Source organism: Epinephelus fuscoguttatus, linkage group LG19, assembly GCF_011397635.1.
Source record: "Epinephelus fuscoguttatus linkage group LG19, E.fuscoguttatus.final_Chr_v1".
Classification (NCBI taxonomy): domain Eukaryota; kingdom Metazoa; phylum Chordata; class Actinopteri; order Perciformes; family Serranidae; genus Epinephelus; species Epinephelus fuscoguttatus.
In genome coordinates, this window is record NC_064770.1 from 4,376,149 (window position 1) to 4,398,264 (window position 22,116).

General features: G+C 40.1%; 1 protein-coding gene across 2 annotated transcripts in view; it reads right to left on the reverse strand.

Moving 5' to 3' along the window:
- smg1 (SMG1 nonsense mediated mRNA decay associated PI3K related kinase) overlaps window positions 1-17,374 on the reverse strand; it is an 82,696-nt gene extending 65,322 nt beyond the window's left edge. The window contains exons 1-10 of one of the 2 annotated variants that reach the window (XM_049560175.1): window positions 17,144-17,374; window positions 11,145-11,293; window positions 6,839-6,991; window positions 6,555-6,691; window positions 5,825-5,883; window positions 2,444-2,654; window positions 2,141-2,266; window positions 1,988-2,060; window positions 573-670; window positions 104-277 (exon numbers count right to left, since the gene is read on the reverse strand). In XM_049560175.1, the coding sequence (XP_049416132.1) occupies window positions 104-277; window positions 573-670; window positions 1,988-2,060; window positions 2,141-2,266; window positions 2,444-2,654; window positions 5,825-5,883; window positions 6,555-6,691; window positions 6,839-6,991; window positions 11,145-11,293; window positions 17,144-17,220 (1,257 nt within the window). In that variant the 5' untranslated portion in view covers window positions 17,221-17,374. Of the gene's footprint in view, window positions 1-103; window positions 278-572; window positions 671-1,987; window positions 2,061-2,140; window positions 2,267-2,443; window positions 2,658-5,824; window positions 5,884-6,554; window positions 6,692-6,838; window positions 6,992-11,144; window positions 11,294-17,143 lie in introns of both variants that reach the window. The other variant, XM_049560174.1, reaches the window with a different exon arrangement.
- Between the last annotated feature and the right edge of the window lie 4,742 nt (window positions 17,375-22,116).

Sequence of the window (22,116 nt, forward strand, 5' to 3'; positions counted from 1 at the left end):
TTATATTGCTTTCCTCATTTTACCCAAGGAGTTGATTCGATCTTTTGGTCAGTGTATTTTTTATAATAGCAACACTGTTGGTTGTCCTAGGTGTGGCTCTTACATCAGTGACGTAGGCCTCAGTGATGGGTGGTCCTCTGAAGGGGCTGAATCGTTCTCCGATGCTGCGGACCACTGTACTGAAAACCCTCAGCAGAGCTGCCAGCTTGGGCAGGGACACCGAGGGAGGGGGGATGTCTTCATCCAGCACCTCCCCTGACATCACATGGTTCAGATCCTAAACAAAACACACTTGGTCAAGTTCTATGTGAAAATATTTACTGCCTAATTTCAGAGTATCGTTGAAACATATATATATAACATATTTCCTTGCTTCTTCTCAGTTCAAATAGTTGAGAAATTATTGATATTTCATTAATATTGTTTTCTCAGTGTATAATTTGTTGCCCTTGCCTGTAAAATGATATCCATGTCCAAACACCTGTAAACATTGCTTCATGATACTTGATAACCTAACTTGCATTAGAGCTTGGCTCAATATGGCATGTTTTCAGACTCTGGACTAACTTTACCTCTGCATATGCCTCCATATCCTCCAAGAACTGTCCCAGCAGGGTGGTGGAGAAGGTCAGGTCTGCCACCCAGAACTGTTCCAGACTCTGTAACCAGCCTAAACACAGACAGAAAAGCACAGTGGCAAATAGTGAAGCACTTGACTGCCAGTATGCTTTCACGCCTTCTTTATAAAAGCAGCTTATGTTGCTTTAAACATGTCAGCAGAGCAACAGCAAAATAGATGTGTTAAAGCAGAGTACTGCTGTGTTGGTCACCCACATTTTGGCAGCACTTACAAGTCAACACTCAATCAGTAGTTGTGTGCGTTATTCAGGACAAAATAGATTTGGAGCATAAAAATATGTTTTTGGTCACATTTATAAAGCTTGAGTTGCTACTCAGCCTGTGCCGACAACTGTGCTTATTAATACAGAAGTGTATCTGAACCATCAGATGAGACTGACAACTGAAAAACACAGCTGAAACGCATCCTGTGCAGACAAGCTGTTAAATGCAACTGTTCAATTAATTCCATCAACTGCTCAGCTCAAACCACAGGCAGGGGGACAGAAACAGACGACAGCTTTACCAAACTTCACCACAGGGAAGATGTTTAGTATCTACTAAACACAAATGTCAATCCAACTTTACTACCATCAAATAGTGCCAAAAAGTTTGCAATCTGAATACTAGCTTTAAACTAAAATAACAACCTTGTGGTTTTATGCCTGCGCAAACCCATGAAGTTTCAGTTACACTTTACATTCACATCTGTGAAAACATGGATGCTTCACACTCATCTTCCCCCCGGCAGCACAGAAGATCTATACAATCAGCACAGTTTCAAGGAGGACACCCAAGATTAGTGTCACCAATTCAGTATCTAACCAAATGTTTCCCCTCTGTTCCTGAGGATGATGTCACAGCGAAGCCCACCGTTGAACTCTTTGGATGTATGTCATCCTTTCATCGTTTTATCCTATTAGACATTCATGTAAATTTTTGTCATAATTAGCATATAAATTCTTGAGCTATGGCCAAAAGCATGTTTTGTGAGTTCAGAGTGACCTTGTCCTCTGACCATCAAAATCAAATCAGTACATCGTTGAGCCCAAGTAAATGTTTGTGCCAAATATGAAGAAATTCCCTCAATGCATTCTTGAGACACTGCATTCACGAGAATGAAACGGATGCAAAATCACACTGACCTTGACCTTTGACCACCAAAATCTAATCACTTCATTGTTGAGTCCAAGTTGACATTTGTGCCAAATCTGAAGAAATCCCTCGAAGTGTTCTTGAGATATCGCATCCATGAGAATGGGATGGACTGACACAGTCATACATACGGAAGGACGTACGGACAAAACATAATGCCTGGGGCCACCGCTATTGCTGATGCAGAGGCATAAAAATAAGAAATCCAACTGACCTGAAACTTGCTGAGTGAGTGACTGCTTCTGTGTGTGGTCAATGTGCCATCCCACCAAGATGTCCACTGTGTCCTGTGGAAAAATAAACACCTTAGTTGAACCTGTTGGCCTCAGACATATGCAACAATGTCAGTGACTGCTGAAACACTCACCCTGAAGTTGGTGCTGAACACATGTGGGTAGCAGCGGGCCACCTGAAGAATACACTTTACACTTTGACAAAGCAGCTCTGGTGTGTCCACATTCTCCAGGATGGACTGTAGGTTGCTCATCACCAGCTGAGACAAACAAAAAACACAGTCCAGAAAATCATCCACCTACCAGGCCCTTACATGGCACCATCCAGTATGCTTTCCATGATATACATGCTCCAACTTCATATACCTGGCCACAGAGTATTTTAGGAAATAAGGCCAGCCCAGAGCTATACAGAAATCAACTGTGTGTGAGGTTACCTGCATGACATGAGAGAAGGCCTTCCTCTCTCCAGCAGCCTCCAAAGCGCGCTGTGCTGCCACCAGATACAACAACTTTACCTCGTCCCGACCGCTTGAAGTGAACTTCAGAAAGAGCCACTTGAAGATGCGCTCAGCCTCGTAGCTGAGCACTGTGCAGAGGAGACCCAGACAAGCTGCTGCGTCCTGACGCAACTCCCACAGCAGCTTACTGCTACACATCAACAACACAGGAAAGGAGACTACATGTTAGAGACAGCATGGCATGTGGAAGTCATGTCAAGCTTCTGAGACAGAGGTGCAACCAGGTGCCTGAAAAAAAGCAAAATTTCTGTGCCTGAAATGTATGAACTTGACTTTGTTGTTTGGGAGTGTAAATCCCTCTTTCCTCCACTCAAAAACATACAATTGGTAGATGTTGGATATGGAGTATTAGCAACACAAATGGTTTCTTATTCAATTAAAATAAACAAGGTTGTTTAAAGGCAGGGGCATGTTTTTTAATTCCATGTCTCATATTGGTTTGAAATTATTTGTAACTAGTCCATACCCATTGAGTGCACAGATGCCCACGTACAGTTTCACATGGTGTGTGTTTGGGATACAGGTCAGCAAATTGCAGATTAAATAGTCAACTGAACCCATTAAGAAGAGCAATGTATTCAGACAGAGTTTTCGTGAATTTGATAGTACGATTGCTTTATTGAAAGTACAGTAGTACCACTGCCAATAGTGGGACAGTTAGTGGGCTAAAACTGTACATTAGTAGTTGAGGAAGCATGTTGAAAGGCAGATAGTTGAAGTGTTTATATGTTGCATTGACTTAAAAGTGGGGCACACTGGTTGAATGAATGACTGACAGAATGACACACTGATAGTTTCTGTGATTATGTACAGCATACCAAACCATGACTTAGTCATACCAAAAATTAGAAAAAAAACAAAAACCATTCGGCCACAGGGGGAACCACAGCGATTGGTCACATTTTAGCCATTTTTAAGCATTTTTCTGTTGTTATAGCGCCACCCAGTTGCCAATTAGAGTTACATTTCTCCAGTCACCTTGAGGAGTCCTGTTCTACATATCTACCAAGTTTAGTAAAAATCGATATGGCGGTTAGGCCTAGATAAGAAATTAGCTCTCTAGCGCCCCCATTTTGTTTGATGGGGTCAATAATGGAGGGGTCCCTTCAGATTATGTGTGGTCATATGCCTACAAAGTTGCGTGGTGATGGGTGAAACCCTTGAGATGTTATACACCTTTATGTGATGAGCCATGCCCTCCGCAATATTCATTGCCTTATAGAAGCTCAGCTCAACTTTTGCCAAGAGGGAACTTAAGATGTTGGTCCCTAGATTATGTTCACTGACTTTCATGCAGATCGGTCAAACTTCCTAGGAAGAGATCGATTTGAAGTGTTTCTCAAAAACTTCAAAATGGCTTAAAATCTATATAACTGGGAGTTATGGTTCTTGAGGCACATTTGTTCCTCGTGAGGAGAAGCATCTCTGTGCAAAGTTTCATGTCTCTATGACATATACGGCATGAGATACGCCCATTCAAAGTTTGCAATTTCAATCGGTTGCTCTAGCGCCCCCCTTTGGCCAATTGATGTAATATTGCTTCATTTGCATCCTCCCATGACCCTCTACCACTGTGCCAAATTTCACATGGATTGACCAAGTCAGCGAGGAGAAAAACGTGGAACAGACACACAGACACAGACAGTTTTCGTCATTATATAGTAAGATGCCAAAACCAACTGCAATGGTGATAAAGGTCATTTGTTCATTCATAAATCCCATAAACGACAGTGTGGTGTATATGGAAAATGCAGGGCTTTCAGTGGACTTTTAAATGCTTGCTGTGCAATCATCTAGTTGCCGCCAGATGCTATAAACATAGCCCTAGGCTACAAGCCAGATGGGATTGTATGATGGCTGTGGCGCATAGAACACGGCCCATTTCATATTGACTGTACACAAAATCTAGTCATTTCTAAATGTTAATCCTCACGGTAACTTGAAAAGTTCCAAATAGCAGAAAAATGCTTTATTATCTAACGTAAATCACCATTTCCTCAGTCATAAACCATAGTGTGGTTACTGTATCCAAACAACGTGTAAAGAGTATCCAATATATATTAAACTTTTCAATGCTTGTTCCTCTGTTCTGGATTGGTCTCTAAACAGTGTATGCAGCATAAAACTGCTTCCAACGATTGCCAAATTAGTCCAAAAGATTGCTATGATATGAAAACAAAACAAACATTCATAGCAGAGCTTTCTTATCATAGCGTGGTCACAATATGCATTACTGAGCTGACACTTTGCTGAGCCACAGTGTAAACAAAAGCTTTTATTGTATTCTATTAACAGGCTTTATACTTATACAGCCATATTGTTGCTAAGCGACAGTGGGGGGAAAAAAAACAACGCAAGAATATTTTGTTCATAGACATGCATTCTACATATGATTATCTATTTTCAAATGTAAAAAAGAGAACTTTAAGTCCTGGGTGCATATAGTCAGGACTGCACTAATTGCACCTGGTCTCCAGACCATCTTGTTATGTCTTGGAAAGATGCATTTCTGTTTCACTTGCTGGAATACCTACATCCATGTGGCAATCATTAGGTTTAAGATATTAAATAGTAATTAGATGGAGATGGTTATTGTAAGTTTAAACATAATACAAGATGTAAGAGCTACACACTGGCAGTGTGTGAATGGGTGCTGAATCCTCAGCAAAATCAAAAATTATGAACATAACAGTACTTTAATAAAATCATGTTTTCACGCAAATGTTTCCGGCAGACACTATTCCTTTAAAAAGGAGCTTGCAACTTTAACAAAACCTAAAGAACATAAATATCAATACCACATAATGATATTACAAAGAGCATTTCTGTGATTTTTTATTCAGTTTACAGGTGCTGCCCACTATGGTCCTACTCTCTAGAACTCTTCCACTTAAACTACAGTCTGCTACGACAGTGTTATCTTTTATAAGCTAACTAAAAATGTATCTTTTTTTTGCAAGCTTTTTGTAAGGTTTTTAAGTGTATTTTTATTTGTTTTAGGAATTAGTATTATTATTTTTTGTTAACTCCCCTTTATTAAGAACAATGATAATAATAGTACCTTCTTATTTTGTTTGTTTTTACCATGTCCTGCTTGTTTCTATATATGTAATACTTTATTATTTTGTATGATATTATATGTTTGTTATTTATGATGTATCTTAAGCATATTGAGTTTATGCTTGTCGTATGAAATGTGCTATATAAATAAAATTGACTTGACTTCTTCGAGTATGTCCATAATGAAGCAGTTCTGAACCCAAAACACCTACTGTACAGCGCGCAGCTTCCTCTTACCTCTCGTTCAAAATGTCATTCAGTGTGCTGAGGATGGTGTCCAGCTGTTTGACCAGGGTCTGTGTGAGAGAGAATACAGAGTAACAGGAAAATGATGTGATTGTCAGCGCTCTGATTCTATTTCAACACATTTCATTTTAACTGAAGTAAGGACCATGAGGTTGGCTTTAAAATGGTTAAAGGTGTTCATATCCATACCGGGTAAACATTGCAGAGCTCGGACATTTTTAAACACTGTCCCCCAGTTTTTGGACAGTTCAGTGAGACAGTGATCTCGTGCCCCAGTGCTGGCAGCACAAGGGGGGAGGGTGACAGAGACCTGGTTGAAAATTAAAAGTACTTGTTTCGAGGAAAATTCCTGTATATTTCGTCCTGCTGCATTTCCAATACATGCAGTTATATTATGTGGACCGACCCCCCTTCACTGTAGAGATTTAGGGAAACTTTTGTTTATGTAGAAGAAGATATAAAAGAAATTTCTATTTCATAATCCCATCACTACAGATGAATGGCACTGTTTGAGAGATCACTGGGATGTGTCAGGGACAATGTAGATAAATATCCAGAATATAGAGCCAAACACAAAGTTTACTTACTTAAAAAATATCTAAAATGAGGAGCCTTGGAGAAGAGGGGATAACCATTTAAACTGTATTCACTAGGTCTTATTTCTATAATGAAATGGGTTTGTAGGGAAAAAGGAAGATAATCTCGAGACTATCTGACTTACCACTTTGCTTTCGCTGTGGCTGATGAAGTCCTTCAGCTGTTTGAGGGTGGCCAGCCTGCGGTCGCGATCATCCTCCCTGGAGACTCGGCGCAGGAGGTTGGCCAGCCGAGACTCCTCCGAGTGAGCCATCCCTCTGTCTGCAACATCACCTCATGTCAGTAACAACACACTAACTCCACTTCACAGGTTCAAAATGCTCAGCATCAAGTGTTCAGCATCTCATATACCTTGACATCAGGAACATATCATATCTTAGAATACTGGACGTTTGTCAGAGGGCTTACCCTGCGATTTCCTCATGTCCTTTGAAGCTAAAGCACGGTTTCCATGCTGAAAAGGAGTCAAATCCGTTGTCACGTCATTGGGCCTCAACTCTTGCCCCACCGACTTCCAACCAAATGTAGTATCACAGACACCCTGACCAGCTTCATATCCATCTAAGGAAAACAAACTGCATTGGATTAAAGCCAAGACAGACATTAGCATGTCAAACACCACAAAGCAAACCATACCTGTCAAGTTTTGGATTTGAAAATAAGGGAAATTTTCCGGCACCCGCCGCGAGCCGTCTCACCACCCCAACCAAGCTCCAGTATCCCTTATGTTTTAAGACAGGTGTACAGGAAATCTAAAATAACCACTTGTCAACCAGACCCACTGTCGACACTAACCTCGAGACAACCGCCACCCAGACTACTGCAGGTGGCAGTTCTCGCGAGGCTAGTGACAGAGTTCAGTTTGGAGAGGCAGAGGAATGTTTTTTTTTAATTATATTATAATACGGGAGATTTACGGGAAAATACTAATACGGGAGGAAGGCAGGAAAGAGGGGTAAAATACGGTAGTTTCCCGGCCAAAACGGGAGACTTGACAGCTATGAAGCAAACAGGAGCAACTTTTGTTAAATGCATGTTTGAGATTTTAATTGGAGTTAAAAAAATAATAATAATAATTTAGTAAGTGAGACTGATGGTGAACCTCTGCATCTAGTGATATTCAAGTCCTTCTTTTGCTTTTCTTCTGCTTCACCAGAACATAAATGATACATGTCTGGTCTCATGTTTAAATAACACCTTCACTTTTATATATGCAAGTCAGACAATGTAATAGATGGATCCATGTTAGCAGATGAGACATGAGCCAAACTAAAAATTCAGAGTACACATCAGATCATTTTTACCCAAAGATGGTTCCTGTCATTTTAGTTGGTTCTCATTACACTGATGTATGATCAAGTGATTGTTTTTCTGATAACTTTGGTTATAACTACTTATTTGATGCCTTAACAGGAGAGGTTTGAAGTCATGATTGACAGCTATGTGAGACAATCGGTGTGGTCGCAATTAATGGCGCTGCTCGCTACTGGTCACATGGCTGTATGGGCAGGAACTCAATGCTGTAGGAATTGCTACTGCGCAGACTCTGGCTCAAAATAACATCACCAGTGCAAGATAGCAGCAGCCATATCTGAGATATTTTGGCTTCATTTTTGTACATTGGGAGTAAGTAGAGGCGCGCTGTCCTTCGTTATACAGTCAATGGTCGTGACAGCAATCATACTAACATTTCTGCTACACTTCTAACACGGCTCAAGTCTGAATTGAATACTATGAGATTAGCCTAAAGACTGCAACAGCACAAGGGCTTAGGGCTGGGTGATATGACCAAAATCTCATATCCTGATATAGGTCATTTCATATACCGGTAACGATACCTATCCCGATATAGCATATTTTTATCCAAAGAAAAAAAATTTGTTCTCTGCTCTTTCTCAGCGCTGCGGGGCTGAGCCCTCAGTGTGTGCAGCGCAGCAGAGACAGACAGTGGTGGAGTTGACATCAACTAAACTCGTTATGTTACTGTAAGTGCTGTAAAAGCTTTGCGAATTAAAAAGCCAAGAAGAGTAATTTATCAATGCAATCCGTGGAAAAGATGGACAGACTCCAAATGACAAAAAATGTTGCCGTAAAAAGTGTCATTTGCATAACTACGATAAAAACAATAGAGCAAAATATGAAACGATAGACATTTTTCTCTCGTCACACGCTATGTATCGTCATATCGCACAGCCCTACAAGGGCTAATACTGAATTAACATCCTTAAGCTTAATAAACCAGGTAACACAGTGAATGAACCAAGGAGCCACCATGTCCTGTCAGTCTATAAAAACTGAAAACATTTTTTGCAGTGCATGGCTAGAGGTTTAAAGTAAACCCACATACAGCTGCAACAGTAATCTGATGACATCTATATATTTTAGATTTTATGAATGAATGACTACAAAAGCATACACCTTACGAGCTGAATACATTTGTTAGTCAATCAGATATATATATAAATAAATATATAATAATAATAAATAATGAGATTAATGAGAATTTATTAGTGGATTGAATTTGATACAGGGGTTCCACAGGGTTCACCAAGTTCAATGTAAGATCTTTTTAATCTATTGATACCAGGTAGAGCAAAAGTTGTATATGCCACCCACACCAAGAACCATTGCTATAACAATAACAAGAAATACATAGTTTTAAAAATCGTTTTAGCTCAAGTACATGGCGGAGTTCACACCACAACTATAACGACAACAACAGTGGCTAACGATATCGTGGGATCATGTTTCAGATTGATTTGTTAAACAACAGAAACACTGACAGCTAATTAAAATCCATCTGAATATACAGGGCGCCATACTCAACATGGCAGATGATGCTGCGGCGAGATTCATCATTGAAGTTCAAGAAAACACACATCTGTTTGATGAAACAAAAAGTCCTATAAAGAAGAAACACTGGGATGCAGTTGGGCTCAGCCTTATAATCTGGGTAAGTGTTCTGATATTATTATCGGAGATGAGGAGTAGGGCTGCACGATATATCATTTGAACATCACCATCGCGACATGTGTGATGTCATCGGGTTATTCTTGTCCTATTTTTTTTTTATTACTTTTGCTATTATTTCAGTCACTGAGTCTGTTCATGTGCCAATGTTGTTGTAGTCACCTAAAAAGGGCCACCAGATGGCAGGAGCTACTTTTGAAGTACTGTACGCAAACAAACAAGTCACTGAATCCTCCACAACTAGTTCCTACAAATGTTTCACAATACAAGCCTGTTTAGAAAATGCAGAGATTATAAGGGGTTTTTAATTTGAAACAAATTCAGGAAGTGTTGAGTTTGAAATGACAGCGCAATGCATTAACTTTATCAAGGCAACAGGAGTGGATAAATAGTAAAAAATATAAAGATGCAGAGGGATTAATAAATAACGGCCCTTTTATAATATAGGCTGTTTCAAATGAAGCTGGTAGCCTCTGCAGTTGTGGTGAGTAAAAGCCCCACCTGTATTTTTTAATTTTCTTACTTTAAGTCATCTGGTGAAAATTCTTGTATTTTTTAATATTGGGGGAAAAAAAAGGCAATGTCAGTTTTTTCCAATATCGCGCATCGATATCCTTTTTCCTAAGGTGCCAACCAAGCAGGAGTGTGCAGCAGCAGCAGCACATACTTGGCACCACTATTTAAAGTAGGTAGGGCTGGGCAATATATCAATGTTATATCAATTTCATGATATTAGACTAGATATTATCTTAGATTTTGGGCATCAGCCAACCCTTCAATATCATCACAATAATGATATTGACCTATTTGGGTTATCGTTCATCAGTGATGGTGACATTGACAACTAAATCCTCAAATTCTGCTCGAGCCGTCGCTCCAAACATATTTTGAAAAAAATGCACAAGAGAGGAGTCAGGAAGCAATGACTGTAGGAGGCTCAGCCTCGGGTCCATATACCCCTTTTCCACCAACATGGAACTGGTTTCTTTCTGGTTCCCACACCTAATTTTGAACCGTTCAGAGCATTCTGACTAAAAGTAAATTGAACATAGTTGAAGATGAAGATGGTTATCAGCTGGAATCAAAAATTAACAGGTTTTCCTTGACCTGAAGAATGAACTGTGACGATTTAAGTGGGCATGTCATATTCTATAGGTTGTAAAATGAGAATGGAAAAGGTGACAATGAACTGTCAAACAAAAACAGAGTGTTATGGTCTCATTAATAGTTGGTCCATACTTGTTTTTGGGTAAAAACAAATATCAGTAATGACAGAACAAACGTGTGCAGCTAATTATGTACTCCATGATTTTGCTACTCCTGTTTATTTCTGTTGCGCATTGTTTGCTCTTGCTTATAATGGTTCTGCACAAAACTGGTGAAAAGGCAGGCAGGTTTGCCAGGTTCAAGACCCAGAGCTAATTTGGTGGAAAAGGGGTAATTGTGTATGACACGAGGGGTCAAGGGACACTGTTTCACCACTGCTCTGTGTTGCATGGACCTGATTAGGGAAGGGCCAGACAGTCTGGCTGAAACACACTTTCAAATCCAGGCAGACAGATACAAACTCATTTTGAACAAAAAAGGCTGTTTTAACACAGAATTTGCATTTTAAAAAAAAACTAATTTAGTGTGTAGTTCCATTTTCTGACATTTCAAGACCTGAAGCTACACTTTAGTAATACATATGATCCTGATATCAGAGCAAATCTAACATGAAAGAAATTCAGCTTGGAGGCCTCACCCTCTTCCTGGTTTGTATCTGCAGCAGCGTAGACATTGCTGGGCACCGCTGGCTGGTCGGGGCAGCTGGGGGGCAACACGTCGTACAACGCTGCTGAACCAAGCTCTCTGGACTTCACTCCGTCCTGGCTGGATGACACACTGTCAACTCTAATTCCATAGACAGACACACATGAAAAAGACAAGTCTTTTAACTGAAGTAAGTGCATGGTTTCACATTGGCATTTCACTTGTCATCCTATCAATAATAATAATAATAATATTTCACTCCACAGCTGAAAAAGGTGTGAATGCTCTAAGTCTCACGATTCAATGTCGACTTTTGAGTCTTCATGATTTAGCCTAATTCAAAATCATTCTCGATTCAACATCAATTCAATAGTTAGTCCAGTCAATGGTAATATGAGAGGCAGTTAAATTAAATATTCTTCATGTCTGACAAAGCAAATTAAGCAAGGAAACATGTTGGAATATGCATGTAGTAATTTGAAGAAAAAAAATGTAATTACAATAATTTGCAAGCGTGTTACGGTCTTCTTCCTGTATGACAATATTCAACTAGAAGTGTTTTTTAGGTCTAGGCTTATCTAGGACAGTGTTTCCCCTACAATTCTACAGGCCTGGTAGGCCACCAGGTCAACAGGAACCCCTGCCAGGCTTAGAAAACAGCAGTGCACTGCAGTGAGTCCATAAGCAAGGCAAAAGTGTTATTAGTTCACATTTCTGTAGTAACTGGACTGGACTGAAGCAAAGTAAAACACTACAATGTCTGGCAACACTGAGATGACATAAAAGACAACATAGATGAGCTTCGATCAGCACTTCCCATTGCTGTTAATGTTCCTCATTGGTTCTGAAACACCACTTGGAATGCTTGAAAACAGCTTAAAAACGGTGCAAGTCCTGCCCGTGCCTTCGATCAGCTAATTGTTAGTCCCCCGCTGCACTTAGAGGATTGTTTATTTCAACCGAGAAAACACTGTTTCATGTCACTATGCCAGACAAATCAGTCAACTCCGTACACTGGGTGGATTCCAAGGTCTGGACAACTGTGATCTTTAAATTGCCTCTGCTTCCTCAGTATTGTAGCTTTCCAACAAGAGCTTCAGTGCAATCACATCTCTTTCAGAAGTTTTAAAATTGAGCATATTTTTCTGAAACTTAATAAATGCAAAAAAAAAAAATGAATGTCTTTGATGATTAAATCTGTATTGAAAATAGTTGCTGTTGTAATCAGCCATTAGCTGGAGCCTAATGAGGACAAGAACTATCCCATGATGCACTAGGTTGAGTCTGTTGACGAATCAAAAGCTGTTTTCCTGACTGGGCATGTGTGCGTAACAGCGCTGATCCAAGAGGCCATGCACAATGAATAACTGATATAAAAAAAATTTTTTCAAGAAACTCCAAAGTGTTAAATTTGACAACAGAATTTAGAGTGGCTCCACACTACCAGGAAAACCCCACTGCTATTGAAGCTGATGAACAGTGGATGGAGTTATTTTCCCAATCATAGCTGGCTGGAAGTTTTGTTCAGTACTGCAGTATGCCTGGTTGGCTGGCTTGTTTGTTAGTGCTGGAGTTTGGTGCACCACGCCACAAAAATACTCAAGGTGATGCCGTATTAAGTATTCACAAAATAGATCACCTTCATCATGCAGACTTAGTATATTATAAGGTCTTCCTGGAGAGACTAGAGATCTCATTGGGCCCAAAATATAAAGCCCGACCCTACACAAACCCGCACAATTTATGTCCAAGCCCGACCTGAGCCTTAACCACTCTTGCGCACGCTCTTTATCTCTCCCCCAGTTCTCCTTTAGTGCTCTGTGATACTGTCACTTTCCTTCTCTAAGTCGCAGTCACCCCTTCTTTCTCTCTTTTTCCTCCCTGATTCAGTCCATTGAAACTCCTGCCATTTACTCATGGGAACTGCCAGTTACATTTAAAAACACCAAACAAAGAAACACTGGTAAATTGGCCAGAACCAGACCGGATTGAAGCCCAGGGGAATAATGACAAATAAAAACCTGGAGACCCGACCTGCAAGGTGGGGTCGGGCCAGGCTGTAATTTCTCAATCAGAGAAAAATCTGAGTTTTAGGAGAGATTATAAAAATCAAAATGCACCCAAACACTTCCCTTCACTGAGGACAGATAATGTGGATGAACTGAACATTTTCACCATGTATAAACTGAAAGCAGCAGTTTCCAGTGAGTTGGTAAAGTTCATATAACTGATTGGAATGATGACCAAAACTACAAAAGAAAGATCTGCATTGTAATTGTTAAAACAGCAGGAAAAACTTTTCTGGTTGGATGTCTTGCATTCAAAAACATACTGGCAGTTCAGACAATATAAATATGTCAAAATGAAGGCAGTGCAGTGCACATAAATTGCTGTGGCACTGAAGAGTGAACGTAGTGAAACCTCTGCCCTAAAATGACTTTTCTTCCCGCCAAATCAACAATTTACTCAATGTCAAACAGCCTGGCACATACCTACACTACCAGATGTCAAAACAGTTCAGAGTTCAAAGGTCGAGTTAGAACTGGATAAATCACTGCCCAGTATCACAAGGGAACATGACCAATATTAACACATCATAATCATTGCCATATGAAAATGTATAGCCATATAAGGATTAAATTGACAAGTGATTAATAAGAATTAAAGAAACGTATGACAATGCAATAGCTGCAACCTCCATGCAAAATTTCAGCCTTTGTTTTTATACTGCCAATGCTGAAAGAAGATTGATTGGGCTTTGCTGCAAATTTGCACAATTCCTATTTAAAAAGGGCTATCAAGTGTTGGGCCATCATGCGCCGCCAGAAAAGCTTCAGTGCACTCTTGCATTGATTCTGCAAGTCTCTGGAACTCTCCTGGAGGGATGAAAACCAGTCTTCCAGAGGATATTCCCTCATATGGTGTCTTGATGATGGTGGTGGAAAGTTCTGTCAAACATGTCGGTCCTAATTTTTCTAATTATGATTTTTGTCTTGTTATTTCATTAACTTCTTATTATACATTACCGAATTGTCTGACTTGATAATCTATGGATACATTGTTGTTGCTGTTGTTTTTTAACAGTGGCAAGGCGCCCTTGTGTGCTTGAAAGGCGCCTATAAATAAAATGCATTACTATTATTATTAGTAAAATCTCAGTGAAAAAAAAAAATCTTTATCAACTGGACTTGCTCAGTATTTTGTACATGCCACGGTCATGACTGGATGTTAACTGTTAGTTGTACCATGCAGTGCACCTGTGTGAACCTGTTCATTATAATTCTTCTTCTTCTATGGAATATAAACACAGCTGTTGACCAGTAGCTAAAATCTCACTCCAAAAAATGTGAGACATATTTCTAGCCTGCTCAACATTCTGTTTTGCTCTCTGTATCAGTCTGGACTCTGAGCCACCCAAAACACTTTAAGTGGGTGGGAGTACTGGCCTTGACAAACTCCTTCAGCCAATCAGTGTAGCAAAACACTAGGCAACATCTTTATCGCCAACAGGGCCACTTGATAAATCAAGCTTTTGCCAAATCCAGTCGGAATAACAGCGAAAACGTCTTTACCTCCAAGAAACTCCTTGAGTGCATGCTCTTGTTTAATTCCTGTTATTGATTCTTATTTCTGCAACAACTTCACTTATTGCTGTGTTTACTATACTAACGTTAGAGTTAGCCCTTGTGACTTAGGGAGCTGCAATTACTGTTCTGCAAGCTGTGGTCTGCATTTTACATCATCAACTACAACACAGTCCTTGATTGGCTGCTTACCTCGTCAACTACCGTGAGGATCCCTAATTGGCCCTGTTGGTTTTTTACTTTGTGGAAAGTGTTAAGGGCCCAGCAGGGCCAGAATGATACAGAGCGCAAAATGTTGAGCTCACATCATCAGGATGGTCTTCCCAGGCTAACATATTTCTACATTCAACATAAAGGGATGAAATCAACAAATAATTGGCACTTTATTTTTTCTAAGTGTATGTTTTAAAGTTTTCTGTAGAGTGCTACGATATTTCATATTTGCTGTTCAGAAAATGTAGGACCAAGGCAATGATGCCACTATGATTTTTGTGAAGACTAACGTGCAGGATATCACTGCTTACTTAACAGGTCACCAAGTTATTTTGGTTTGCAGACATAAGCATTAAATGTCCATTGCTCTTTGAAAGGGTGTACTTGCATCATTATACAGGAAGGGAACAATTTGGAGGTGTTGTTATTTACAGGTTATTATGCAAGGTGTTACTGATCCGGCAGATTTGAGATCAAATTGGGTTGTGTGACCAAAGGCTATTCAAAGAAGGCTGGGACATGCTCTTTGACACCGTGGGAGATATGGAGTATGTCACATGCTCAATGTAAAGTGGAACTGCGATGTTGGAGGATTTCAGTAGACAGCGCTAGAAATAAAGGGATGGTGTCTGCAAAGGTGCTCTTTGGGTACACTCTTTTTAGCCTCCTTGGTTGCACTTGGCCTGACAAAAATTTTGGGTACGCTCAATTGGATAGCGGCCAATTTTCAGTATAACATTTACATATAGAAAGCATTTGTTTATGGACTATCATTATGGACTTTTTCAATAATTACAGAGTTGTAATTCTCATCCATAGCCTCTCTTTATTTTTCTTACGAAAATATTCCGACCCAAGGCCGTCTGCGGACGCCCCAGTGAAACCAATCAATCATCACCATGTTCTATGATAGTGTGACCTTTTGGCAAGTGCAGACCAGATTTCACTGTGCATGTATTGTACCCCAGTGGTATGATGTAATATGACCCAATGAGTTGTCCTCTTTTTAACCTCCTATGAACCAGAATGACTTTGACACCCCTGGTTTAAGGCCTTGTTAAAAATTTTCTACAAATGGTAGCCAGCTGATGCCCAGGGCAGCATAAACTCACTAGAACCCAGGGGGGCCTCAGGCAAAAATGGTACCAACCTCCAGCTTCACCATCCCCAATTTTGTCTGTGATCACTTGTGACACTTTGGTCACACTAAGAGTTGTTCAGGAATTTGTGCATTGTCAGCATAATGTCATCGCAAACATTAAGTAGAATTTGTCACAGAGCCTCTGGGTCAAGACAGGATCTCCAGATTTGGTAAAGATGCAGGACCATAATACTCATTAACAATTTATCTTTTGCATTAGTGGTGCATGTTAACAAAATTGGCATTTGGCCAAACTATTTGTCCCAAAGTGAACCTGGGGCCTGAAGGGCCGCTGAGGGACTGGGGCCCGGGGCAGTTAGCACACTACCAAGCAAAGCGTTAACGGTTAACGTTACACCTGATGTTACAAATGTCGTGAGGTACGTTGACACATGTGATGCAAAAATCAGGGGTCTTATACTTAAATAACTGCTGTGTTGATTTTTGCAGGCATTTATTATCAGTTTTAAAAAAGTTAGAAGACCAATACTATCACACATTTTTATGTACGCGTTTTATATCCGGAAGTTCTTTGGGAAGTTGATAACGTTACAATAGGGTGGCGTCTTCCCTCTGCTAACGTTAACTGGCTAGCGAGCGGTATCGTGGTGATGCTAACTAGCTTAACTAATACAGCTCATTAAGAATTTGTAACACCTTGTGGTTATTCCAAAATCGCTTACTTGGTTCTCATAGCGGCCCAGGGGACGTCATTGTCGTTTTCCCTAACGTGTCTTGTATCGCTGGCTGTCAATTAACGTTAGCGTTAACTGAGTTCGCGGCGGCAACGTTTAACGTTAGCTGTTTAATGCTGTCTAAACAAAATGAGCTAACGTTAGCGCCGGGCTCAGCAGTCAGCGTTTCTGCTTACGCCTGACAGGCTATGATAAGATTATGGTTAAGACGACATTAGACTATTATGAACATTTAGTGTTACAGTCAGACACAAAACATTTCCCTCCTAAGTGGCCCTAACTTAATACATCAACACAGCAAAGGCCCACAGAGTCACCGATATATTTTAACCAGCTTCCTCCGGAGTGGAGCACCAACCTGGGCTGCCAGTCATTCCAGTGTGGCTGCAGTTTGTGGGCGCCGCTGAGCCGAGACCCCGAGGCTTTACGGCTCATTACCTTTTAGAGAGCTGCATGACCCGCTGGCTGCGGTAACCGTGTCGCTCCTGCGGGTTACTTTTCACGATTATGTTTTGTCAAGTCTCATAAATCAGTTAGCAACTCGTCGTTATGGTTAGCTTGTGGTAGTGTTTCTTCTTCTTCTGTGAGTTTTTTTACGGCAGTTAGCATGCTTGACGTCGCGTTACTGCCATCTTCTGGTTAACTCCTACAGTGTCCGCCTGGTTAGTCATCAATTTCAATTCAATTCGGTTCAATAAGCTTCATTGCCATGACATGTCATACGTGTTGCCAAAGCACAACAATTAACAATGTATGTATCATTGACAAAAAAATTCAAAGAAAAAAGAACTCATCAAGTGACGGCGTAATCCAATACTACATTCCTGTTGTAAAGGAGGCTGCACTTTCAGGACAGCAGTTTCTGGACAGCAGTTCTAGGACCGAGGTTTTTCACTATAGCGCCATCTACCGAATTGAATGACCACAAAAAGTACAAACAAGACAGTATTCCATTCAAATACTTTTAGTTATAGTTTTAAAGGTTTATTCCACCCAAATAGGCCTACCACTTTCTGTTTCATTACTATTTTCTGCCGAGTAGGCCTACTTATGGTTTTAAAGACTTATTCCATCAAATACTAATTTGCCTTGTAATTCACCTTGGTTGCTAAGACTTGAAATTTGTATAATTAGCAGAATTACCTCGGTATACTCAGGAAAAATAAAAACTGCATGTTCATTCTATATATATTGTACACAGACACACATTTATACAATAAACAATAAGCAAACAAACAAAGTGGCCTGAGAAAGGAAGCCAGCTTCGTCCCTGACTGACGGGATATCTTCTGCTTCATGTGTGCTCTGCTGTGCACCACATTGGTGCAAACTTAATAAAAATGGTAAAACAAAGAGCCTCTCATTTAAGGTAGCTGACAAATCAACACAACATGCTTTTATCATTCTTTTAAGTTGGCTATATAGTAGCCAATAAGTCAACAGTTAATATGACACCTAGTTAGGCGTGCCAAATCACACTATGGCTTCCTTAATGTTAAAGAAATAAACATGCTACAATCACAATTACATATTACAGAAAGACTGGGACAGTAGTCAAATATGACTTGTTAATATCATTTGGCACAAGGGCATGTTGTGAAAATGCCCTTTTTCAACAAATGTCCTGGCAATTCACTGTCAATACGGGGTTAATTTTATGTGACGGTAACCACCTGTATAACCTGTGTTGTTTGTGAAATTAACAGAATGGGCCTCCAGGCTAACTAAGGGTCTTGCCCTAAGTGTTCATGTGGCGTCCATGTAGCTAAACAAACAGGCTTACACAGCTGCAGCAATCTATATCTTTCCGGTCCAGTTCAAGACAACAGACTTGTTTTTAACGTTTAACAAATACAACTTTATTCACTTTCAGTACTCACACTGGTTTGTGTCTGTCATCGGAAATCGTGAAATGCAGTCCTTGCGAAAAACTAGGGTCTTGAAACTGCAGCCTCCTGTGCTGCAGCAATACCCTAATCAAGTAAATAAAAAGGCAGAGTGTGATCTGTGATGAGACGAACCAAATGTTGTGTTGGTTGTCTCTTAGGCTGTGACATGCACTGACATATCTTGCTGCATCTGGTGCTGACACTGTTTTCTCCATGTAGATGTTGCATTTTATTCTTGTCAGAGAGTGTATCAAAATCTTGGAGTTTACAATTCAATTTTGTAAAGAACTCTGTCCTGATGTCTTTGCATGTGCTACATTGTAGCAGGAAATGCTGCTCTGTCTCCACTTGTCTCTGTGGACAAAGCTGACACAGCCTGTCTTCTCTAGGCATCCAGGTCTGCCTGTGTTTGCCAGTCTCTATGTCCAGGCTGTGATCACTGACTCTGTACTTAGTCAGCGTCTTTTTCAGTTTCTGATCTGTCACAGCGGACAGATAGTTTGCCACTGTGTACTGTCTGTTTAGGGCATAGCATTGAAGTTTGTTTTGGAGTTTAGTGGTAGATGTCCAATAGTTGATGTAGTGTTATTTTTCTTAGTTATAACTTGATTGGGCTGGATTGTGTGAGGGTTGTCCTGAGGCCTTGTGCTGTAAGAGGAGGTGAACCTCCTCATCTTTATCCCTTATCCTTTATTATCAGCACTGTTCTACCCAGGAAGACAACCAAAATCTTCTGCCATGTCCACTTACACTGTACTCCTGTATGCTTTTTAATCCTGCACCTGTTAGCCCGAAGCATTTCAATTCTTCCATCATGTCCTTGTTCTCTGTCTATTTCCTGCAGTAACAAGCCCATGCTCTAATGTTTCTGGTACCTCGCAATGCTCACAGAGACTGGCTGGACGTTTGCAATTAAGATTTAATGTGTTTCCCTATTTCTCACATACCAACTTAACTGAATGTAGCCTAAGTGTTTTCCCCTTATCTCTTGATACCAGTGCAGCTGCCACTCTGTAATGATTTTCTCCCATACAAAGACCCCCACACTGTCTCCATATTTCACTGTACTTTCTACTGGAGCTTCTACTCATATTTGTATCATCATTTCTTGTCTTTACTCTGTGTTTTCAACATGTTACTACAGCCCCAATTCCAAAAAGCTCAGATACTGTGTATAGCTTAAATAAAAACAGAATGCAATGATTTGCATATTTTTTTCAACCTATATTTAATTGAATATGTTATAAAGACAAGATGATTAATGTTCAAACTGATAAAGTTTATAATTTTGCAATTTAATAATAATAATTTAATAAATATTTTTGTCTGATTATGCAAAAAATTTCCAAATGGATCCAATTAAACAAATTATGTCATGATGTTATGAAATCAAACTTTATCATATTTACAACAAAAATAAAAAGATATTGTAAAACTCTTGTCTCACCATTGAAAATAACCTAATTACCCAGGTCTCCTCCACAAGTTTCCTTGTAGTACTGACTAATGAAACTCTCAACTGGAAGACTCATATTCAGTCTGTTTGCAATAAAAATTCTAAAGCTATTGGCATCTTTGGTAAAATAAAAAGTATGGTTAATCACAATGTTTATTAACTCTTTATTATAGCTTAATTTATCCGTAGCTCATTTAATGTAATATAATTTGAGGAGCTACTTATCCCACTAACCTTCATAAGCTTTTCATTCTACAAAAAGGTTTCGTAGTATTGCCACATAGCGCATACGAGGAAAACCTGAGGCAGCTGTATTCAAATTGCATTCCAGTCTATCTGCGCGCTTTCACACACACACACACACACACACACACACACACAGATTCACTCAGACACATACATACACGATCACAATCACACTCCCACTTCAGTATTTCATTTATTTTATGTGTTTACTTTTACTTTATTTATGTTTATTTTATGTTCACTTATTGACTCTTTGTTTTCTTGTCTATTTTTACTGACTACATAACTTTTGCTTATTGAGGTGAGACTCCTTAGAAGCCCCTAGGGTTTCTTGAATCTTACCTGTACAACTTTTTCCTCTGCCTCTGTTGTTGCGCTTTATCCTCATAGTCACGACTGCACTGTGAGAAGCAGTAAAAGGATTTGGGGTGCACCTCAGCTTGCCACCAGCAGAGGGAATTAGACTTCAGCAGATAATGTTCACTACAGACCACAGCTGTGGAGAGCACATCAACATGTTAATGAATGAATGAATGAATCTGGTCTGTCTGTCTGGTGTTACTTTAAAGTGTTTTATGTGACATATTCAGAATACTATTATCATCATCCAACTAAACAGCAAAATATATCTATACTAATGTCACATAGGCCCATAGATGCCTGCATGTAATTTAAGTCTCGGATGACGGTGAATTTTTGGATGGTTTTCAATGTGTCTAAAGCTTCCGTTTTAAGATTACAGTTTATCGGATGCATCCCACACTGCTTTACTATCTCATCAACAATGTGATGTTGCCACTGTTTCATCTCATATCATATGAAGCAGTCCACTTCATTCATGGTTCTGATGACGCTCACAATTAACAACCCCACCCCTTTCACATGAACGCGCTCATGACTGGATAGGAAAACCCAGAGCTGACTGAACTAGTTAATAACCAGCTTCGTAGTACAGGTTATCCAGACAGCCAGTGTTAGGGTTAGACAAACCAGATAAGGAGAAGATATCCTGGGTAAGTTGAGCTAGCTTCCTAGCACAGGCCTCAGGCCTCCGGCCTCTAGTGTCTCATGTTGGTTTTCAGTCTGTCTCTGTGTATTTGCTGGGCATGGCCTCCTGCCAATCCTCCTGAGTGCCAGCAGCTGCTGGACCTGCACACCTGAACCTCATCAACATTCAAGCCACTGCAGTATAAAATCCCGGCTCAGACATCCAGCACGATCAGTCTCCTCTGTGGTGCAGAAGTCAAGGCCAGTGTCTACTTGTTTTTGATGCTATGTCTTTTTGTACTTTTTGGACCTCAATTCACACTTTGCTCTGTGTCTCAAGTGAAGCTTAGCATAAGTTCAATCGGGAAGACTTTCTTTGTGCTCATTCAAAATTCTCTCCATCCCGCTCCCACTGCCTCCTCTAATCAGCTGACTATGGATGTTCACTCTTCTAGTGATCTCTCTCTGCCAATCAGGATGCCACTGCAACATTTTAAATCTGCTCTCTCTTCTGCTGCTGTCAGCCATCATTTTAGGCAGAATCTTCGCATTGGTAATCGTTCACTTTACCTTTTTTCTTTTCAGTCTCTTCTTAATAGTAACAAGCTGTTGTGCGAATCCTCAGCAGAAACGGAATCATCTCTCACTCATCACGTCCCCCGATTCAGGGGGGGTCCCTATTCGACTATGGAGTCATCACCCTCCTTAAATCATACCATCTCTATGGGATCTAATCACCAAAGACTTTACACA